The following is a 20,526-nucleotide window of genomic DNA, read 5'->3' as shown; positions in this document are numbered from 1 at the left end:
CATGGAAGGCATATCAATGACGTGCATTGAAAGAAAACAGATGTATCCATTTATTGAATTTTGTCTTTACCCCAATGATTGATTCACTGCAGTTCCCGCATTAAAGAGATGGGAAAATTACAACCGGCTGGAGGAATGTATTTACAGGCAAATATTAAATAATTTTAAAACTATGCTACAGTATTAAAAAGTTAGAATATAATTAATTTTTAACTTGAAAAGATGTAATCGCCTCTCAAATTTCTTAAAAAACCTCCTTAGCCACTAGCCGTCAGTGGCCGGACCATCCCACCGGACTGATTGTTTGAACTCCGACAACAAAAATCGTAACCGCAAAAGTTTTGATGCCAATCAACAAATCCATGAGGAAGGCAGACTATTTTTTTTTAAATGGTCAAGATTAGTTTGAACTCATGTCCTCTTAGTCAGTAGGTTAATAAATCTTTTCAATTGTATAATGTAAAATTTTATATATATACTTAACTGTCTTTTCACTTTTCATGCCAACATTTATTAGAAGCTCAATGATTACTTGTCATTTTATAAATGGTTACTTGTTAAACTACCAATAAGACTTGTTAAAAAATTTATTATGCACTAATTTTTATAAATACATATTTATTTTTATTACCAGGAATGACAAGTTTTCTTAATAATTTAACAAGTAATCGTTTGTAAATGACAGGCCCCGTTACTAACTTGAAAAATTTCTCTTGATAATTTAATAAGAAAATTTTAATAAAATAACAAGTTCTTGTGAGCTTTTAACATGTAAAATTCTAGCAATAAAAATAAATAAATATTTATAAAAACCATTCTATATTAAATTTTTGTGACAAGTTTTCATTAATAATTTAACAAGTGATCATTTGTGAAATAACAAGCCCTATTATATTTTAAAATTTCCTTCCACTTTTCATGCCAATGCTTATCAATAACTTAATAGTTATTTATCATTTTACAAACAGCTATTTGTTAAACTACTAATGGGACTTATTAAAAAATTTAATAAGCACTAATTTTTATAAATGCTTACTTGTTTTTATTATCAAGAATGATAAGTTCCTAAAAGCAATTTAACAAGTAATCATTTGTGAGATGACAAGTCCCATTATTAATTTTTGAAAAAAAATTTTGATAACCTGACAAAAAAATTTTAGCAAAATAACAAGTTTCTATAAGTTTTTGACATGTAAAATTTTAGTAATAAAAACAAGTGAACATTTATAAAAACCACTTCATATCAAATTTCTTTAACAATTCTTCGTTAATAATTGAACAAGTAACCATTTATGAAATGACAGGCCCTGTTACTAGCTTTATAAATTTTCTTGATAGCTTGACAAGAAAATTTTAGTAAAATAACAAGTTTTTATAAGCTTTTGACTTATAAAATTTTAGTAATAAAAACAAGTAAATATTTATAAAAACCACTCTATATTAAATTTTTTAACAAGTCCCTATTGATAATTTAACAAATAATTATTTGTGAAATGACAAGTTTTGTTATTAGCTTTGAAAATTTTTCTTAATAGCTTGACCAGAAAATTTTAGCAAAATAAAAAATTTATATGAGCTTTTAACATGTAAAATTTTGTTAATAAAAATAATTAAACATTTATGAAAGCCATTACATATTAAATTTCTTTAACAAATCCCCATTGATAATTTAATAAGTGACTATTTGTGAAATGATAAACCCCATTACATTTTAAAATCTACTTTCACTTTTCATGCTAATACTTATTGGGAGTTCAATGGTTACTTGTTATTTTACAAACGGCTACTTATTAAACTATTAATAGGGACTTGTTAAAGAAATTTAATATGGAATAGTTTTTATAAATTTTTACTTATTTTTATTGCTAAAATTTTACATGTCAAAAGCTCATTAGAACTTGTTATTTTGCTAAAAAGAATTTGTCAAATTATTAAGAGAAATTTTTAAAACTAGTAATGAAACTTATCATTTTACAAATGTTCACTTGTTAAATTATCAACGGAGACTTGTCAAAGAAATTTAATATAGAGTGGCTTTTATAAATGTTTACTTATTTTTATTGCTAAAATTTTACATGTCAAAAGCATGTAAGAACTTGTTATTTTGCTAAAATTTTCTTGTCAAGTTATTAAAAGAAATTTTTAAAGTTAGTAACTTGGCTTGTCATTTTACAAATGGTTAATTGTTAAATTGTTAATGGGAACTTTTTATTCCTGGTAATGAAAGCAACTATGCATTTATAAAAATTAGTATATATTAAATTTTTTAACAAGTCTCATTAGTAGTTTAATAAGTAGTCATTTGTAAAATGACAAGTAATTATTGAGCTCCTGATAAATGTTAACATAAAAAATGGAAACAAAATTAAATATATATACAAAACTTTGTATTATATAATTGAAAGTATTTGTTAAAAGATAGTCTACCTCCCTCACTGGTTTGATGATCGACATCGGAGCTCCGACGGTGGTCTGACTATCGCTGCCAAAGCTCAAATAGTCGATCCGACAAGGTGGTTCGACCACTGACGTCGGAGCTCCAACTGCTAGTGGCCAAGGAGTTTTTAAAAAAAAAAAATTGAAAGACAATTTTACCTTTTTACATTAAAAATTAATTATATTTTGGTCTCTTAGTACTGTAGCTTAATTTTAGAATTATTTGGTACTTGTATGTAAATAGATTCTTCTAGCTGTCTTTGATTGTAATTTTTTCTAAAAAGATTTTCTAGGGAAATGAAATCTTTCGACTCCACGTCAATTATAGAGTCCAATGAATATAATTTAATCCATGTAGTATACACCAAATGTAACTATTTGAATGAAACGTGGCATACCCTCTACGTATCTCTCTCCCTCTAAAAATTTAGTTAAACTATTAAATCAATATTTTGACTAGCTTAATAAAATACTTTATTTATAACTAATTGAATCCCAATATAATTCCAACTTTGAATATTAACCGTTAATCAATACCTTAATCAGTCTAATTTTCGATATTTGTTTTTTTTATTTTGGTACAATGTTTTTTTTATTACAAAAAAGGTCAATATCGTCATGTAGCCCGATAAATGTTAAAATGCCACTGACATTCAAATCAGATCACGAAATCCCCCCACTCCCAAAAAAAAAAAAAGAACCTTACTCTTTTTACTCTTTCCCACTTTCCCTGCTTCCATCCTGTCTACCAACTTCAAAGCCACCATTAGCGGGGAACAGCTAAAATAACATTTCAACAATTTAATTCTGCTTAAAGACCTAAGTATGTAAATAACATTTCAACAGTCTAGCCGAATAAAACATCTAAGTCTGCCAAGGTACACAAATGTCATTCTCCCTTTACATTATTTTGAATTATTTTAGTAAATTTTCCTTGAAAACAAAGGCCTCTTCATTCATCCCCTCGCTTGAAAAGCAAGATTGGGGGGACTCAACAAGCCCATCAGGCAGGCAAAAGGCATGACCAGTTCATTGTGATAATATTCGATCTGTATCAGTCACCCATACAATGTAATGATGTATCACCTGTCATCGCCGCCACTCTATCCTCATCCGATCATATTAGCCGAAGAGCATAAAACAAGTAATAACATGGCACGTTACATGGTCGTGGTTTTTCTTTCTTTTTTTTTTACATGGTCTTGCATCCTGCCACCTTCCCCTCAACCAACGCCGAGCTTTTGTAGGGCTTTCAGTGGTGTGTAACTATCAAATATATCTGTGAAATAAACAATTAATGGTAACTTCACTCTCATCAACCTTCTTGCCCTGGACTCCCATCGTTATTGTTAACACCATCAGAAAGCTGAACCCATAGACCTTGATTTCTTTCAACACCATTTTCCCAGGTTTGTTGTCTCACACTTTTATCATTTGTATCTGCACCATCAGAAAATCGGGCCCACACACTTCGGCATTTTCCTTCTCCGCTAAATTCTTCCCCACACCCTGCTACTGTCTTTAGCAGTTCTGATTGTAGCAATGGACAGTCCTCCTTAAGATACTCAAAACCATCAGATTGCATCACAGCTGCAACAGACAACAAATGAAGAAATGGGAATAAGAATAAAATGCTTAGAAATCTGATGGGCAAAACTGAGTTCTTTCTCGATTTCCAAGTTTCTAATGAAAACGCGAAGTCAAAAGCCACATGCCAATGGAACACGGGAAGCCAAAATTGACACGTAAGCAAAGTCTTGTAATAGCTAACTGTGAAAGGGGCAGGGAGTTGCTAGCCTAACCGCTCAAGAGGCTTTAGTGTGCCTGATGCTTCGGCCATGTAAGTTGCTGCGAACAACTACTTTTGACCTGCACCCACTTCCCTTCATCACTTTCCCCGATCTTAGCTTTCTTAGAACGCCTACTGTGCGAGTATAGGACTTGGGTGATGTGGGTTTCTATCAAACTGTGCCTAACAAGACAATCATTAACGGAAGTAGATTGTGCTTCAAGGGCAACAGTTACTTTTGCTAAATGCCTAAATTTCTTCTTCTCATTTCCATTTTAAAGTGCAATTTGTCTATCTAGGTCCTGAGAATTAAGTTTCGTCCTTTTTTATTTAAACTGCGTGATTTGTCTATCTGGGTACTGAGAATTGCAGGATTGGATTTGAACTTGCGATAGAAGGACATGTGAGCTTTGACGGCTTCTTCCATGACGAATTTGGAAGAATGAGAGCGAGCAAGGGTGAATGCTACTCGATTATTGATTGATTTACTAAATTTATGTTGATTTTTTATTTCAGTTTTGATTTCTTTCTGCTTCCATTAATTTCTGCTGTATTGATGGATGTTTCCGGTGAGCAAGGGTGAAGACAGTAATGATGAGCGAGGTTAGATGGACAAGGAAGGGTAGCGAAGCAAATTACACATTCTACGTGCCATGTGGTAGTGAGGTGGAGAGGTGGAGAGCAAGGTGGAGTGACACATGGACATTTTTGTCAAAAAAATTGTTTAATGGCCAAAATAACTTCAGGTAAACTTTAGGGGCAAGAATGATCCAGTTTTGAACATTTAAGGGAAAGATTGTATTAAAATTGAATTTAGGACAATGGGTATCCCTAAGAGTATGGTTTAGGGACAAAAATGGGCTTTGACCCTTTATTTAATTACAATTTACATATCAACAATCCCCCTGAAAAACCCTTGACCTCAAGGGTCTGGAATGCTGAAAGAAGGATGCCGTTTCTGCAAATGAAACAGTGATATCCAGCTAGATTATTCATCTAGGAGACCTTTGCACTGCACCAAGACTTTTGTGATGATTCTCCCCTTTCTTCTACCCTATTCTCTTGTTCAAAATCTTCTCTAGCACCAAATTTGGAGGAGGTTCAAGCCAATCTAAAGGTAGATGCCTTTGTTTAAACAAAGGATCAGGGCACAATTTCAAAAAAGAAACTTGAAAAGTGGGATGAACCCTTGGTTCTGAAAGTAATTCCAATCTGTATTCAACTGGTCCCACCTTTTGACAGATTCTATGGGGCCCAAAATACCTTGGAGCTAGCTTTTGAGTGCTCCTCAAGGCTGCCAAAACCTGCCTATAAGGTTGCAACTTGAGAAACACCCATTGGCCCACTTCAAACTTCCTATCAGACCTGTGCAAATCTGCTTGCTGCTTCATTCTATTCACAACACTGTTGAGATGATGTTTTGCAATCCCAAAGCCTCTTCTCTTGTTGCAAATGACCTATCAACGGCCTCCAAAACCACATTTCAAGGTAAAAAAGGCACATGCATTGGTGGTTGCTGTCAACTCATAAAGGGTAGCCTCGGTGGAAGTGTGAAAAGAAGTATTATACCAACATTCCACCAAAGATAGCCACTTACACCAATCCTTTGACTTTTCCCAACACATACAAGGCAAGTAATTCTCCTAACACCTATTGAGAATCTTGGCTTGGTCATTTGTTTGGGGATAATAAGAAGTTAGCTTGTGTTCAACCCCCAGAACCTTCAAAAAGTCCTTCCAAAAATCGCTGATAAAGATAAGAGCTCTATCGCTTATGATTTCTAACAAAGATCCATGCAACTTGCACACATAATGTAGAAAAATCTGAGCCAAAGTTGCACAAAATTTGCACAGTTACTCAAATGATCTACCAAAAACCATATTGTATCTTTACCATTGGACTTGGGCAACCCTTCAATGAAATCCATAGTCACCCTCCTAAATCCTACTAGGAAAAGGAAGTAGTTGTAACATCCCGAGATATGCCACTGATTCAGACTTACACCTAGCACAAGTGTAACAATGGTTAACAAATTCCTTCACATCTTCAAACAATTTCTGCCACCAAAACAGCTTTTCAACCCTTTGATATGTCGTTTGCACACCTGAATGACCTCCTTGTGACCTAGCATGAAGCCATTCCAAAATTTTGTGCCTTAAACTAACGAAATTTCCTACCACTAATCTGCCGCTTTTTCGCAAATGTTGTCCATCCCATGTATATTTTCCCTCTATATCCCCTTGCTACGGCAAATAAGCCCCCTTAAAACTCTTAAATCCACGTTATCTTCCCAACTTTTCCGAATTTCCAGAAAAAGATCATATGAGAAAGTGTGAAGAGCCATCTGAAATAATTCATGCCAAGGCATGCTAGAAAGAGCATCCGCTGCACTATTTCCATTACCCTTCTCATAGTGAATTTTATAGTTGTAACCCGTGAGTTTTGCCACACAAAACATCTGAAATGAAGTCTTCATAATTAAGCCTTGCAAGTCCGTTTTAATGACTTCCTTCCTTCCTTCAAAATGTTGGTGCAAATGTTTAACGGCTTGCACCACAGCAAGTAACTCCTTCTCATAAATTGAGAGATTCAAATGCTTAGGAGCCAAAGCCTTGGTGAAAAAGGCTAAAGGTTGATTCTGTTAGATTCAACCACAAATGCCTTAGAAAAATCTGGAAGTGCAAGAAGTACAGCATTCTCTAACCAATGGAAGTTATTTTTCTTCAATAAATCAGTCAAAGGCCTTGTCAACAACCCATAACCTCCAATAAACCTCCTTTAGTATCCACCCAACCCCAAAAAACCTTAATTGCTTCACAGTAGCTAGTTCTGGTCATTCCAGCACTGCTTCAATCTTCTTTGGACTGGTTGAAAATCCTCCTTCACTAATGATGTGAGCCAAGTATTCTACTTGAGTTGTAGTGAAGGTACACTCACTATCTTCACAAAATAGCTATTTTTTCTCAAAGTGTCCAGCACTATAGTTTATGCAAGTGTTGCACATGAAACTCCATACAAGGGCAGTGCACCAAAATATCGTGAACAAAAACCAATACAAACTTCCTCAAATACTCTCTTAGGATGTTGTTCATTGCACCTTGAAAAGTTGCAAGTGCATTAATAAAGCCAAATGGCATTACCAACCATTCATAGTGCCCTGAATGAGTTCTAAAAGTTGTTTTGTTAGTATCTTTAGGCTCCATTTTGATTTGATGGTAACCAGCATGTAAATTCAACTTTGCAAACCCCTTGCTTCCCTTAACTCATCTAGAAGCTCTTCCACAAGAGGGATAGGATACTTGTTCTTGACCTTCCTCTTGTTAACCTCACAATAATCCACCAAGACCCATCTTTCTTGCACACCAATACGACTGGTGAAGCTAATGTTGACAAGCTTTCTTGTATGACTTTTAATGGCAACAAATCCTTCACCATACCCTCAATAGCATTCTTTTGAGGTGCTAGGTATCTATATGGCCTCAAATTCACTAGATCAGAACCTTCTTGCAGAATAATTGGATGGGCTTAGAGGAGGAAGGCACTTGGGCTCATTAAACACATCCAAAAACTCTTGAATCCCACTGGCAGCACATTTTCTCCCAGTTTTGAAACATTGTAGCCTTTCATCACATTCTTCTAACATTTGCAATAGAAACATTTGCCCTCTAGCTTCTAACTCTCCTTCAATCTTCTTAAAATCCATGATTTTGCGAGGCTGCAACTTACACAATTTTCCATTATACCAAAAGGTCATGTATAAGATATCATAATCTCAATGAGCTTGGTGAATGGTTTTGAGCCAAGACAACACCAAAACCATATCACATGTCCTAACTTCCATTACGCTAAAATCTACTTCAAATTCTTCATCCTGCGCCCTCTATTTACCCTTCTATATGTGATAAACCTTCAATCTCCCACCTCCTGCTGCCTCAACTTCTACAGTAGCACAAGTGTCTCCTTTTCACCTAATTTTTCTGGCTAATGCACAATCCATATAGGCATGAGAAGCACCATCATCAATGAGAATCTGAACAGGTCTCTTGCCCACATAGCCTTGAACTCCTGTAGCTGAAGGCCCAACACTCCCTTGAATAGCATGGAGTGAAATATGTAGGCATTCAGATACTTCTTGGACTGCGACCCCCTTTCTTGTGTCATCTTCAGCCATACCTCAAACTCTTCATCCAATTCAATGAGTTGAAGCTGCATTCTTTGCCTTTGTAGACAGCTATGGCCTTTCGAAAATGTCTAGCAGCAATAATAGCAGAAACTTTTTGCTTGTAGCACCTCAACCTCCACTAGGCTTAATTTTCTAGAGCTTTTCGTGCTGGTTCTTGATGGTACTGATAGTATAGAGGAAGAAACAGAGGAGACAGAATTTGTTTTTGATTAATGGGACCCACTACTTCTAGAAGGCATTTTTGCACCTCGCCACCTGTCTACAAAGGTTGGCACGTTCTAAGTTTGACCAAGAAGAGGCGCTCAATCATTTCTTGTTCAGATCATGAATTTTTGCAAGGCTTCGTGCTCCTTGGAGGGTTGACAGGTTCAAGATACAGATCTGACCTCCAAATACCTCTTCCAATCTTGACATATACGTTTAAACTAATTAATCCTCTAGCAGTCGAGGTTTGTACTTTGTAGATAATTGAATCAAAGGCATCGTTGTAAGTGTCTGGAGAGCTTGACTAACACAATTTCATTAAACCACCCATTAGGGCTTTGAACAGAGGCCCAAAATTAGTCTTTGAAGCCTCTATGTGGTTTGCCCACAGTCGTTTGCTCCCATGCTTGGTGCCATTGGAATGCCCCTTCATCAAGACGAAGGCTTGCCATGGTAATCTTCCAATCTTCAAGTGTAGCAGGCAGGTGAAAATACCTTTCACATTTTTAAATCCAACCTATGATGTCTGCACGCTGAAAACAAGGAAAGCCCGTCCTTGTGAACCTTGTGGCTGGCTGGTAGTCCCTAGCTTCATTTCTTGGACGACCATGTCCGTTGTTGTTGCTCCCATTGCCTCCTCCAGTTGAGTCACCTCTTTCACGAATCAGTTGTGCAACCTAGGCTGCCAAGGCTTGAATTGTGATTGACAAGGAAGCATATCTTTGTAATTCATTTTCAATGGCACGAATTCGTTCTTCAGAGCTTTCTACCATTGCACATTGATGCTTCTGCACTCTTGTCTCTGGCCTACAGGCTGAATACCATCGGCTCTAATACCACTAATGAGTAGTGGTAGAGAGAATAGGAAAAGAAAAGAGGAAGAAGTGGAAGAAGAGAGAAATAGGATAGAGAACAAGAGAGAGATGACTGAAGAGTACTCTGCAATTTTATCAAGCATAAGACAATCTGATATACACAACCTCATCCCTATATATAGGGATCCTAACCTGCTATCATTATTCTCCTAATAGTCTTAACTCTTAACTATATCTATTTAATTACAATTTACGTGTCACATATTTAATATGACAACTACAAGTTCATTTCCATACAACAAAGATTGACAAGTACATCATCAGTAGTTTCCATCATACCCTATTGATATATAGGATTGTTAATTCTTTTTAATAATTATTTTTATTTTGAGCAACCAACAAATGTAAATTCTGAAACACTAGAGGAGAACTGCAATGAAGTGAAATCATTTAATCATCTACGCATACCACCCGTCTTATTATCAGTGAAGTCTTTCTAAACAAGTTTCATTTTACAACTTGAGTATGTGCTCATGACACAAAAGTCTGCTACTAAACTTGGTTGGAAAATGTTGGGATGGTGCTGAAAATCAAATGTCTAAAATTCTGTAATCATTGCCCATAAAATTACTGCGACAATGTCAAATACAGGCATTATCTACCGGCCACTCAGCTAGAAAATCATCATATGCTAATAATCAATACATCTTACACAGCTGAAGAACACAGCATAGCACAAAAGGATGCCAAATCTTATAAGCTAAAAAATAGTTGAACTTCAAATCTCAAGTTCCAGAGTTGGAAAGTTACGCAGGAAAACTTACCAACAAGGTTCTCAGCAGAAAATTTTAGACATATGGACTTCAGCTCTGTAGCATGATAACGATCAGCAAGGGCCAGCATATAAGAAACAGAATCTACAGATATGTCTTTGCAAAGTACAGATTCGCACATCAGTTTAAGTCTTGGCAAATCATACTTTTCCGCAGCAGCTAACAATTTTGCAGCAAATGTGTCAGATACTGCTGGCAAGAAAGATGATTGTGACAGAAAGAGCTCTTCATCTTCTATAAGTGTGTCTTTATAAATAAAGTGAAGCAATGCCTGCTCAACAAAAGAGCTCAAGAAACATCATATAGCCACACAAATGAAGCTAGGAAAAGTCTAGATGAAATGAGAAAAGAAAAAAGAGAAGATATTTTTTCTTCAGGTAAGTATTACCTTGAAAACCTTTGGTTTCATGTCAGTAACAACTATCTCTTGATTATCTTCCTCCATCCTGTTGAAAAGTTCAGTCTCAAATACAGTAGACCGAGCAGCCAATACAAGCTTATGTGCACGAAATTTTTCCCCAGAAACAGAGAAAATGACATCTGCTTCTTCCTCATTCTCTAATAGCATGCCAAGATGTGCTCCAATATCAGATTCAGGAACCTGTATGCTGTTCGATTTTGAACAATCTATAGATGAGACTACAACACCAACAGTGCAATTTATCTTCAAGCAGTCATCTTTAATGAAGGTAGATGCCTCAAGCTGAGCTCGTTTGAAAAACCGTTTATAACCCCTAATAGAAATGAGAAGTATATCAGGCAACATCGGAATTATAGTAGCATGAAACAGGACATAACAATGAAACCTTGGCACCATCAACCTAGGACATGACACGAGGTATGCGTGATACTAATTTACAAAAGAATGATAATGTTAAATGAACAGCTTAAACTGAAAAACCACCATGAAATCTAAAACTTCATTTGTACCACTGAAGCTACTGGCCAAGGAGATTCATTTCATATCCCTCACCATCAGTGCTTAAAAACATCATTAATTAATTAGTGTTGGCAATATATATGCACAAGTAAAACATTGAAGAACTGTTATATACTTCACGCCTGTATTTAAGAGAAAGAAAAGGTGCCGTTTATGGTAAACAAACGGCGCCCAAGGAATACAATCTTTTGAATGAACAAAAAATCCTTAATACAATGAATGAATCAATACTCAGGGGGGGGAAGAAAAAAAGCTCACCACATGCTGCCTCTGTATTTGAGAGTATAGGGTCCGCTCTCAAGCGACCGATCGAAGTGGCTATGAACTTTATGCTTTCCATTTCCGCTTTGATCCACCAAAGTCAGCTCGAACAGTGCTCGTACATCAGTACCCTCGCTCGCAAGCGCAATGAAGACCGAAACATACGCAGAATTATCTTCGGGATTCTTGCCATCAGGATAGAAATATATAGCCCACTGGTACCCTCCGACCGTGAAATTCTCGCTGGCTAAATGCTTGCCAATGCCGATCCCTTTGGCAAGAGAGTAGCCTCTAATTACGAAGTTGTGCGAACCATTCACGGTCTCCGTCACCGACCGGGAGCAAGAGGGAGAGACCAAAATGCTCCGGTTCGGCGAGTGCATCACGTTATTCTTGAATACGGAAAGAAGATCGTGAAAAGGAAAACGAAAACGAGATTTGATGGATCCCCTACAAGCAAGATTCCTTTCGTGGGATTTTCAGGGGAAAAGAAGGAAAATTGGCTGCAGCTGCAAATGATGTTGACTAAGCTCGAATCTATCCTCTTGGTGTTCCTTTATCCCTTAATTGAATAGCCGCATATATTGCAAATGAAGCCAAGAATTTTACCCGGAGATTCTCGCCTTCTCGGTGCTGGAGGATTCTCCAAAATCGAGACAAAAGACCTCGCTTGATTAGGATCTGTTTTGTAGGCTCGTACCAAAATAGAGAAATAGGAATTAATGAAGTTGGCGGTTTTCTTGTCCGAAAAACCTCATCAGACTGACGTGTCTTCCATTTGAAAGGCGTCTCCCTCTTCGCCCGCCCATCAGGTCCTTCCTTGCACTTTCATGATGCATGGGCTGATACTATATACGAAAACGAAATGAGCCGTAATGCATCACCTCTGATACTGTTATTATCTTGTCAAATATCTAAAGTATTTATATACACGCTACGCGTACACATCCTAGTCGGAGAAAATTTTCATTGAAATGATGAAACCTCATTAAAAATATTTAATTCAAAATTTACAAGTCAGAAAAATTCAAAGATCACAAATTTAAGTTATGGAAAGTAATAATTAAAGATTTTAAATAAGAAAACTTTTTTTTAGCAATATTAATTATGTCAAAAGGACTTGAAGAAAAAAATTAATAGTTTAAACTTTATAAATGAAAAAAAAAAAAAACATCACGAAGATAACTCCAATAAACTCCAATAAACAAAAGTTAGTCGTAGAAATGGCTTGAAGAATTTGAGATTAATTACAACCCAAAAAAAAAAAATGGTATGGCCCGAGAGGTCCATTCCCTAGTTTGGCCTCAAAATAGAAACCGTTTTTCGGCGCCAGCCCCTCTAAACCTCATTTAATATATCAAAACTTGGATTTTGACTCTTTTTTTTTTTATTCCAATGTTCTCAAAAGAAAGACTTGTTTTTTTTTTTTGGCAAGATAAAATTTAGATTAGACCCGAAATCTTGCTAGAGTTAAGACCAACATTACAACTCAAAGGAAATTTACAAAAGTAATCACAAATTATCCATCAACGGATTTACAATAGAATTTAAAGTTTAAACACATCCTTACATAAAGTATGAATTACCTACTCATTAACTAAACCCATCTTTATTGAATTGTGTGTGTGTGTAAAGTTCATTCGAAAACGGCTTCTATAAATTTGAATTGTTAACCGCTAGAATATATCAGGTGCTAAAAATTAAATGGCATAAAATTCAAATGTTTCTTATATAATTAAAAAGATGAATTGTTTTCACGAAAAATTGATCCATAATTATACTCTCCATTTCTCAAAAACAAAGATCTATTGTAAGTTTCTCGTAAAGAAGCTTCTTTTTAATTTAAATCTAAATAACATTTTGTTGCCAAAACAACAAAAATAAAGAAAAGTGTATATTTCGAAAAGTTAGGATAAAAAAACATAGGACTTATAATTTCAGCAAAAATTAATATTTAATCCATTACTATATACTAAATTATTGGGGGGCATAAAAAAGAACTCAGCCAGTTTCATTCGATTTAAACTAAAATTATCCGTTTATAATTAACGTTGTGCAAACAATTATCAAAGATTTACCAGGAAAAAGAAATATACAATGCAGATAATTCAGTCAAACTGCAGCATTTATATATCTAATCTACGTGTTACTTACAAAAGCAATTCTGACTTCCTATCACAGTATCACTCGATCTTGTCACTGCTTCCCCTAATTCTGAAAAACAAAAAATGTGTACCAATTAATAGAACCTTCAACCATAGTCACTGCCAACTAAAAATTCCATATCCATTTTCACCTCCTACATCAGAGGAATCCGATTCACTTCCCTCTGTCTCGTCTGAACTTGCACTTGGAAGGAGTTGTATCCGGTCTGCATGCTCGACGATCCACTCAGTAAATTCAGGAGACGATGCCCATTCTGATAGAGCTTGTCTAGTGGATTCTCGTGTGAAATCATCCCACTCTTTCTTTGTGAACTTCTTTCTGTTGCCTGTCCTATGGAAAGTTGAATAATAATCTCCTGCCCGTGCTCCAGAAGATCGGGGTGACGTTCCATTCCTAGAAGATGGTGATATGATGCCTGAAACAGACAAAATAAGTGTACCACATATGACGGCAAAGTTATTTTGACTCTAAACAAGCAAATATGCTAGATGTTTGGGCTTACTTTAAGGAATTTAAGACAAATTGTTGCATGAGTTGCCTTTATCAATCTAGGAAACAGTCTTTTTGAGAATTAAGACCATACCCTAGTACCAATACTATTTTTGAAGAAGATCAGAGGAATGATGTTCTGGTTTCTCAATTCTTTAGAATTGAAGCTATGTACCGTCTGCTAGTGGATCCTATGAATTTAAGCAAGCATTAAAAAAATTAAAAAAAAAAACACACACACACACACACACAAACCCAGATTTAAAGGCTAGCTAACGAAAGGGAATTACAGACCTCAATTTTTAAACAACTTTATTCTGAATTCCATATTGAAATTATAAAAAGGGGAGGAAAAAAGAGACTGGCAAGGTATTCAGATTTCAAGTTAGGACCAAAATCAGATTTTTCCTTAATGGGAGAACTTTTTCAACAAGTTAGAAATACATCCATGCTTCAGAGCATACAACAACAACAACAACAAGCCTTTCTATATATCAAAAAGTACGCTTTAAAGTATATCAAAAAATTAAGACACAGCATATATCAAAAAATTAAATTAGGTATTGCTTTAAAGTATGCACTGCAGTAATTATATATCAAAAAGGTAAAAACAATAATAGAATAATACCTTTGACAGGAGAATTCGACCATGCACACTGAATTTGAGGGCTATTCCACAATTTTCCATTCGGGGTTGACTTGCTTAAGAATTCAGCACGACCACGCCTTCCTCTAACCTGCCCAGCATGCCATGATGTATAATTCTCCTTCCCTGAAGTGCACCTACACGAAATCACAATGCCAATGCCATTTTGTGTGGAGGAAAAACGTACGAACATCTAACACTGATAATGAAAAACCAAAGTCTATCAAGCCAAACTCAGACAGCCATACATACACTATTTTAGTTTCCTTATGATCTAAATAGAGAACTGGCTCAAATTCCCTAAAATGGGATTTTCGCATTCAAAATCTAGAGTCTGAAACAGATAACCTTTCATGAAAACATCAAAGAATTTCCAAATAAAGTTATCACAAGTCTTGACAGTCACATCGTATAATATTTTGGAAGAATCCACAACGAATTTTCAAAACAGATGAATCTATGTGTGCTTGAAAGGCAAGATGAAAAACTCTCCAGGACCAGGTGTGCACAGGTTGAATAGAAAATTATTGCCAGCATGGTAACTATCAAGGGTAAAATGCTTTAACATAAACAAAACAAAGCATCAAAAATTACGAATACAACTAATCTTACCATCCATAAAGATGCCTTATAGAAGATGTAAGTTTGCAGAAGGTCCCACACAAAACCAACGCTCCTATTGCCAGAGGAGGATCAAGAGTGCTCTGTCAAAGAATGGATAACCAGAATGATTAAGAACAAGTACATCAATACCTAAAAGAATAGTGTTCAACAATCCAAAACAATAAACATTTGGTAGTAGTAAACAAAAACTTCAGCACCAGCAAAAATCACGAAAGATCCGATGAAAATGTCTGTAATACAAATCAACAAAATAAATAAAACAGCTTTCAGAGTCTCCATGAGATAAGAACCAGATTAGAAACTTGTAGGGGATTTGATATGATAGGTCATAAGATAAAAAGCTCTTCAGAGTCACTATTGTATTTCGGAAAAGGAACAGAGTATCAGATATAGAAATTTAAATTATATGATAAGAAGATAGAAATGTCTTCATTTAATCATTTATACCATACAATTTATACAAAATTTGAAGTCCAACAAGCACAGGCAAGTTTAAATGTAACATGTATCCACAAACAGAAATGTGTTCATCTTGAAAAAGCATGCAACAAAAACAAGTCACTCAACACAATCCAAAATGACAAAGTGAAATTATCAGATATATGACAAAGTGGGCAAATGTCAATGACAGTCATAGTATATACAAAGAAAAGATAAAAGGCAAACCTGCAAAATAAATGTGGTGCCAAGGATGCGCATTGCCCATTTCACAAATTGTGCGACGCTAGAATCCACACCACCATCTTTTGAAATAACGAATCTCCTAACAATCCAATAGCCTAATGCAGCTCCAGCCAGGATGATCCCCACTAGCACAAAAACTGTAACCTGTGAACAAATAAAGGAGGGGGAGGAGCATCTGAGTTATAATAACTTGCGTTTGCAACCTAATAAAAGTTGCTGGCAACCTGCTAGAGTTACACAGCATAAACCAAAGAAACCATCTTAGAGGTGCGAGGTGGAAAATAATAGCTAAAGGATAAAATCTAATTATCTAAAGAATTGAGGTTGAGCATGGTCTGGAATATTAAATTTCCATACTTTAAAAAGAGGAAATTACTTTTCTATTGATCTCACAATATTTTTTGCTGACCTAGACAAAGAAATTAGCATTCCAAAAGGATATTTCACGTGAAATAAAGCCCAAGGGATCAAAAGCTACCTCATGGAATTTAAGAATACCAACTGCAATGTAAAGGAGATAATAATGATTTACTTACTGTCTGCTACAAGAATACAACAGATTAAATCAAACGGAAAATGGAGTTTAAAGAATATAAACAAATTTCTAATTGCACAGTTTTTCAGGATAAGCCAAAGTGAGTGTATTTTATTCTAGATCAAGATATACATACAGAATAGATTTCATAGTGACCTCCTTTAGGCATGCCATGTGTAGAACCACCCCAACACAGAATATTCTACACACCGACTGTCTGTACACAAATATTAAAGAATAAACAGACCAGAAAAAGAGAAGCACTAAATGCTAACTCAGCTTGAGTCAGAAAGAATTAATGTGTAAAATTCCAATTATTGTCATCACTTGAGCAAAGAATTGCACGCAAAGGTTCAAATGGGTCTTGGAAAAAAAAAGGCAAAAAGGTTTTAGATTCTGAAAATGCATATACAACTCAATCCATTTGCTAGAATGTAGAACAAAAGATCTTAAAACAAACAAATATCCACAAAATCATGCAAGAATCTTACTGGATTGTGCATCTCTTCGCTCAGCCCAAAACTCTGAAGAATTGAATTTATGAAGACAGAGAAGTGGTGCAAAAGGAACGACCCTGCTCCAAGCTGAAACAACACAGAAATAAGATCCACAGTTTTTTAAATAATAAGTAATAACATCAATCATTAATTTTTTTCATTAAACATGAAGACCTGCTGGTGATTTGGTGATCAACAAAGACCAGGATTAAGGTAAACTCACCACTGATCCAGATACGGCAAGGTAAAAGATATTTTTTCTGCCAGTTGGCAACAATTTCATGCCCTACATTTGAAATAAGAATAAGTTAGTAAATGGATAAATAAAGAGCAAGGTAAACCTGAAAAGCAGTCAAACAAAATGAGAACCATGGAATAAGAAACAACATTAAACTAGATACCTGAAAAAGAAGGATAATAATAACAAGAAAGACTCCTATGGCCATTGAACTGCTGTAATAAAATGGAACCCAACTGCTAACAATGGGAGCCAACAACAATAGTATGAATCCCAATGCCAGACAAACAAGTCGCCATTGCTGAAAATCTGCAGAAATATATAAATGATATGATTGCATAGATGGTAAAGAAACTTAATAAAAAAACAACAGATAGGAGTAAAATAAATAGAGCACAAAATGTTAAGATAAAAAAAAACAAACCTTCTTCAAGAGCAACTACAACAGAACCTGGTATTTCATCAGTGAATCTCACATCAATATATCTTTTCTCATATGGAGAAATAACAGCACTCCAGATTCCCTTTTGGACACTTTCAAATTCGGCCTTTTCACATTGGCACCATCCAAGTGAATTATTCCTGCATGTGATCCCCAAGTGAGAAGCAACAATCTTCACAAACTTTGTAATTTGAAGCTAAATGCGTGGAAGTGAAAAAAGACTGACTGTACCAAAAAGACTTGAGAACTGAGAGAGAAGGTAGAGTAACAGTAAGAATATTGAGAATAATGTGCACAGCATGCGCTCTGCACCTACCTGTGGAGACAAACCTGGATCCTGTTATGAAATTTCTCAGGAATTTCAGCTGAGGGAGCCAAAGTAATGCGGAATGAACTTGCATAACTTCCAAGTTTCAATCTTGAGAGGCCATATACATGAACACGTTCACATCTTAACAAGTCTTTAACAGCAGGTCCAGGAGTAGATATTTTCCCAGAAAGTGACAAGGCATGGATACTCAAAACCGGGCTTTCAAGATCAATTCCTGCAGTTGTAACATGTAGAGATTCTTTCAAAACACAGTGAGGTGGAAAGGGAGATATATAGCAACAAAATTCTTAAAACAGAGAACACACATTATACAGATGACGTGAATATTTTGGTCTGAATTACAGCTTAGCTAGATATAAAGCATGTTAGATTCCTCTTATTCCCTAGAAAACAAGCACATGGCTCACTAAGTCACAGCATAAAGTCTCTCACAATTAGTATTATGTTAATATGGCAGATTTTATCCCTCTTTTGATAATCTTGCTACTGCCTGATAAATGATGTGGTTAAAAACTGATTTGCCATAAGAGGAAATTTATACATTGTAGAACAATAAATTCAGGTAGTTCTCAGGTACAGTAAACTCAACAAAAATTGATGAAATTTGCCAAAAATGTGAAATTGAAATGAGAAGAAACAAAGCATATTCTCCAACTTTGATGTTCTGCTCATTCAAAATAGAATATGATGATAACAAACACACCCCTCATTCTCTCATCCACACCCAAGCCCAAGAGAAGATTTAAAAAACAAAAAAACAAAATAGAGAGATGTAGCCTACAATTTTTCAACCATTTACTATATGTTTGATTATATGATCAGGTAAGCAATTTACTAGTGCATAACCAGAACACAGTCCCCATATATATTTATTTACGTCAAACAACTAGAACTGAAATTGGAACATCGAAAAAAGAGTCGAGTGAGATCAATCATTCTGACGAAAGGGGACTCGATCACAATACCGTCAATCTTCTGCTAGATTTATCGCTTATCAGTCAATAAATGCATAAGTTTTGGTTGATTAAAATTGAAGAAAGGGCCTGTATTTAAGACATAGTTCACGTCCTCGCTCTGCTTACAAATCACACAGGCATTAAATAAATAAAAAAAGACACAACAATAAAGAAATTTCATTGAATTCCCTAACCATCCGACAAAGTGGAGGCTGCTGTCGAGTACAGTGCGAAGATAAAGAAACCCTAAGATACATTAAAAAGACCCCATTGTTTCAATTTCAACTCAGCAATCTAACATGCAGCACAGGTCAAAAACCCGAAAACTTTCATTAAGAAAAACAATAAGAAAAGGCAAGAAGGTCACCTCTGATCGCGGTCTCCTGATTGCCGGCTGAAAATGCAGGCGAATTGATAAAGACGAAGAACAGAAGAAGAAATAACCCCATGCCTCTGGAGTCCGGCTAGCTTCTGTTCGGCAAAGAAGGAGAGCGAGAAAGAAATGAACGATGGGATTTAAAATCCCGCGCTTTGTCGCTTCGATTTTCCTTTTAATCGCATCCGGCCATCCGCTGGTTACTTGTAAATTGTGTTGTAGGTAACAGATAGAACTTATATAGCTCCTTTTTTTCCCTGAAAGCTTGAAGAGTACGCGTACGTTAGCGTTCAAAAAAGGCTACCCCACTCTTTTTTTTTTTTTTGCAAGGCTTCTCTTCATTAACGCGTTCCTTGTGACACTCACCGACTTCATTGAAAAGCCCATTGGGCCCATAAGATAACCCAATAGTTCGCTAACCTCCCGACTTCAATGGAACAATGAGTACTCCGCCGGAAAAAAAAAAGAAGAAGAAGAAGAAGAAGAAGAAAAATTGCCCAAAAAAAACTCACTACAAATTTACTTGCTAAAAAAGAGTTGGGATAGCTTCTAATAATAGATCCTTCGCTAGCATTAATTGCTCAAGGCTAAATGGTGTAAATATTGTTGTCGTAAAAAAACAAACGTGAAGCAAGGTTTTTTTTATCTACATTTCACACAAGATTTTTAACTATCATGTTAACACTAATATAAGGTCATTTGGTAAATATATCACAAAGTCATTCACTGTCAACAATTTAGAATACTAGAAGCAAGGTTCTTCAATCATATACAATGATTCTTTCAGTGAATGAATTTTAATTTTAATTATATGCAAGAAAACTTTTATTTATTCAACTAACATCTTTTGACATTTTAAAAATTTTTAACCTGAAAGTATTTTAAAATATTAGAAGCAAAGGTTTTCAATTAAATGCAGTGATTATTCCACTACATGCACTTGAACTTCAATCATATGCAAGAAAACTTTCATTTATTCAAATAACATTTTTTTGATATTCTAAAATTTTTAGTTTAGAAGCATTTTGGAATAGTATGAGTTGGGGCATTCAATCATGTGCAGCGATTCTTCTTCTATGTG

At 35.4% G+C, this 20,526-nt stretch overlaps 2 protein-coding genes across 8 annotated transcripts; both read right to left on the bottom strand.

Moving 5' to 3' along the window:
* Nucleotides 1–3,222: 3,222 nt before the first annotated feature.
* LOC129306483 (BTB/POZ and MATH domain-containing protein 4-like) lies at nt 3,223–12,210 on the bottom strand. 2 transcript variants are annotated; one of them, XM_054947103.1, is made up of 5 exons: nt 12,071–12,210; nt 11,459–11,970; nt 10,649–10,994; nt 10,252–10,531; nt 3,223–4,026 (listed from the first exon to the last, which is right to left on the bottom strand). In XM_054947103.1, the coding sequence occupies exons 2-5, from the start codon at nt 11,842–11,844 to the stop codon at nt 3,752–3,754; spliced, it is 1,287 nt and encodes a 428-aa protein (XP_054803078.1). In that variant the 5' UTR covers nt 11,845–11,970; nt 12,071–12,210; the 3' UTR covers nt 3,223–3,751. The 2 variants fall into 2 exon arrangements, with proteins under 2 accessions (XP_054803078.1, XP_054803079.1); XM_054947104.1 differs by lacking the exon at nt 12,071–12,210 and having other exon boundaries at nt 10,649–10,868; nt 11,459–11,847.
* Nucleotides 12,170–19,669, bottom strand: LOC129306481 (uncharacterized). Of its 6 annotated transcripts, XM_054947098.1 has the most exons (12): nt 19,437–19,665; nt 18,099–18,327; nt 17,765–17,922; nt 17,504–17,649; nt 17,326–17,388; nt 17,097–17,189; nt 16,053–16,214; nt 15,375–15,466; nt 14,745–14,899; nt 13,758–14,042; nt 13,616–13,675; nt 12,170–12,309 (listed from the first exon to the last, which is right to left on the bottom strand). In XM_054947098.1, the coding sequence occupies exons 1-12, from the start codon at nt 19,516–19,518 to the stop codon at nt 12,290–12,292; spliced, it is 1,545 nt and encodes a 514-aa protein (XP_054803073.1). In that variant the 5' UTR covers nt 19,519–19,665; the 3' UTR covers nt 12,170–12,289. The 6 variants fall into 6 exon arrangements, 5 of the variants coding, with proteins under 5 accessions (XP_054803073.1, XP_054803076.1, XP_054803074.1 ...); XM_054947101.1 differs by lacking the exon at nt 19,437–19,665 and having other exon boundaries at nt 18,113–18,321; XR_008592219.1 differs by having other exon boundaries at nt 12,223–12,309; nt 13,616–14,042; nt 19,437–19,663.
* Between the last annotated feature and the right edge of the window lie 857 nt (nt 19,670–20,526).

This window comes from Prosopis cineraria, unplaced genomic scaffold, assembly GCF_029017545.1.
Source record: "Prosopis cineraria cultivar Desert tree isolate PC_DT_omini unplaced genomic scaffold, ASM2901754v1 PC3, whole genome shotgun sequence".
Classification (NCBI taxonomy): domain Eukaryota; kingdom Viridiplantae; phylum Streptophyta; class Magnoliopsida; order Fabales; family Fabaceae; genus Prosopis; species Prosopis cineraria.
The sequence above is the reverse complement of the archived record's forward strand: the minus strand, read 5'-3'. Positions and strand labels throughout refer to the sequence as shown.

Coding starts and splice junctions, on each gene's coding strand:
- LOC129306483 (XM_054947103.1), bottom strand. CDS start 11,844: ATGCACTCGCCGAACCGGAGCATTTTGGTCTCTCCCTCTTGCTCCCGG. Junction 10,995..11,458: donor AAATACAGAGGCAGCATGTG/GTGAGCTTTTTT, acceptor CATTTCTATTAG/GGGTTATAAACGGTTTTTCA. Junction 10,532..10,648: donor TGAAACCAAAGGTTTTCAAG/GTAATACTTACC, acceptor TTTGTTGAGCAG/GCATTGCTTCACTTTATTTA.
- LOC129306481 (XM_054947098.1), bottom strand. CDS start 19,518: ATGGGGTTATTTCTTCTTCTGTTCTTCGTCTTTATCAATTCGCCTGCA. Junction 17,650..17,764: donor TGTAGTTGCTCTTGAAGAAG/GTTTGTTTTTTT, acceptor ATATTTCTGCAG/ATTTTCAGCAATGGCGACTT. Junction 16,215..17,096: donor GCGAAGAGATGCACAATCCA/GTAAGATTCTTG, acceptor ATTTGTTCACAG/GTTACAGTTTTTGTGCTAGT.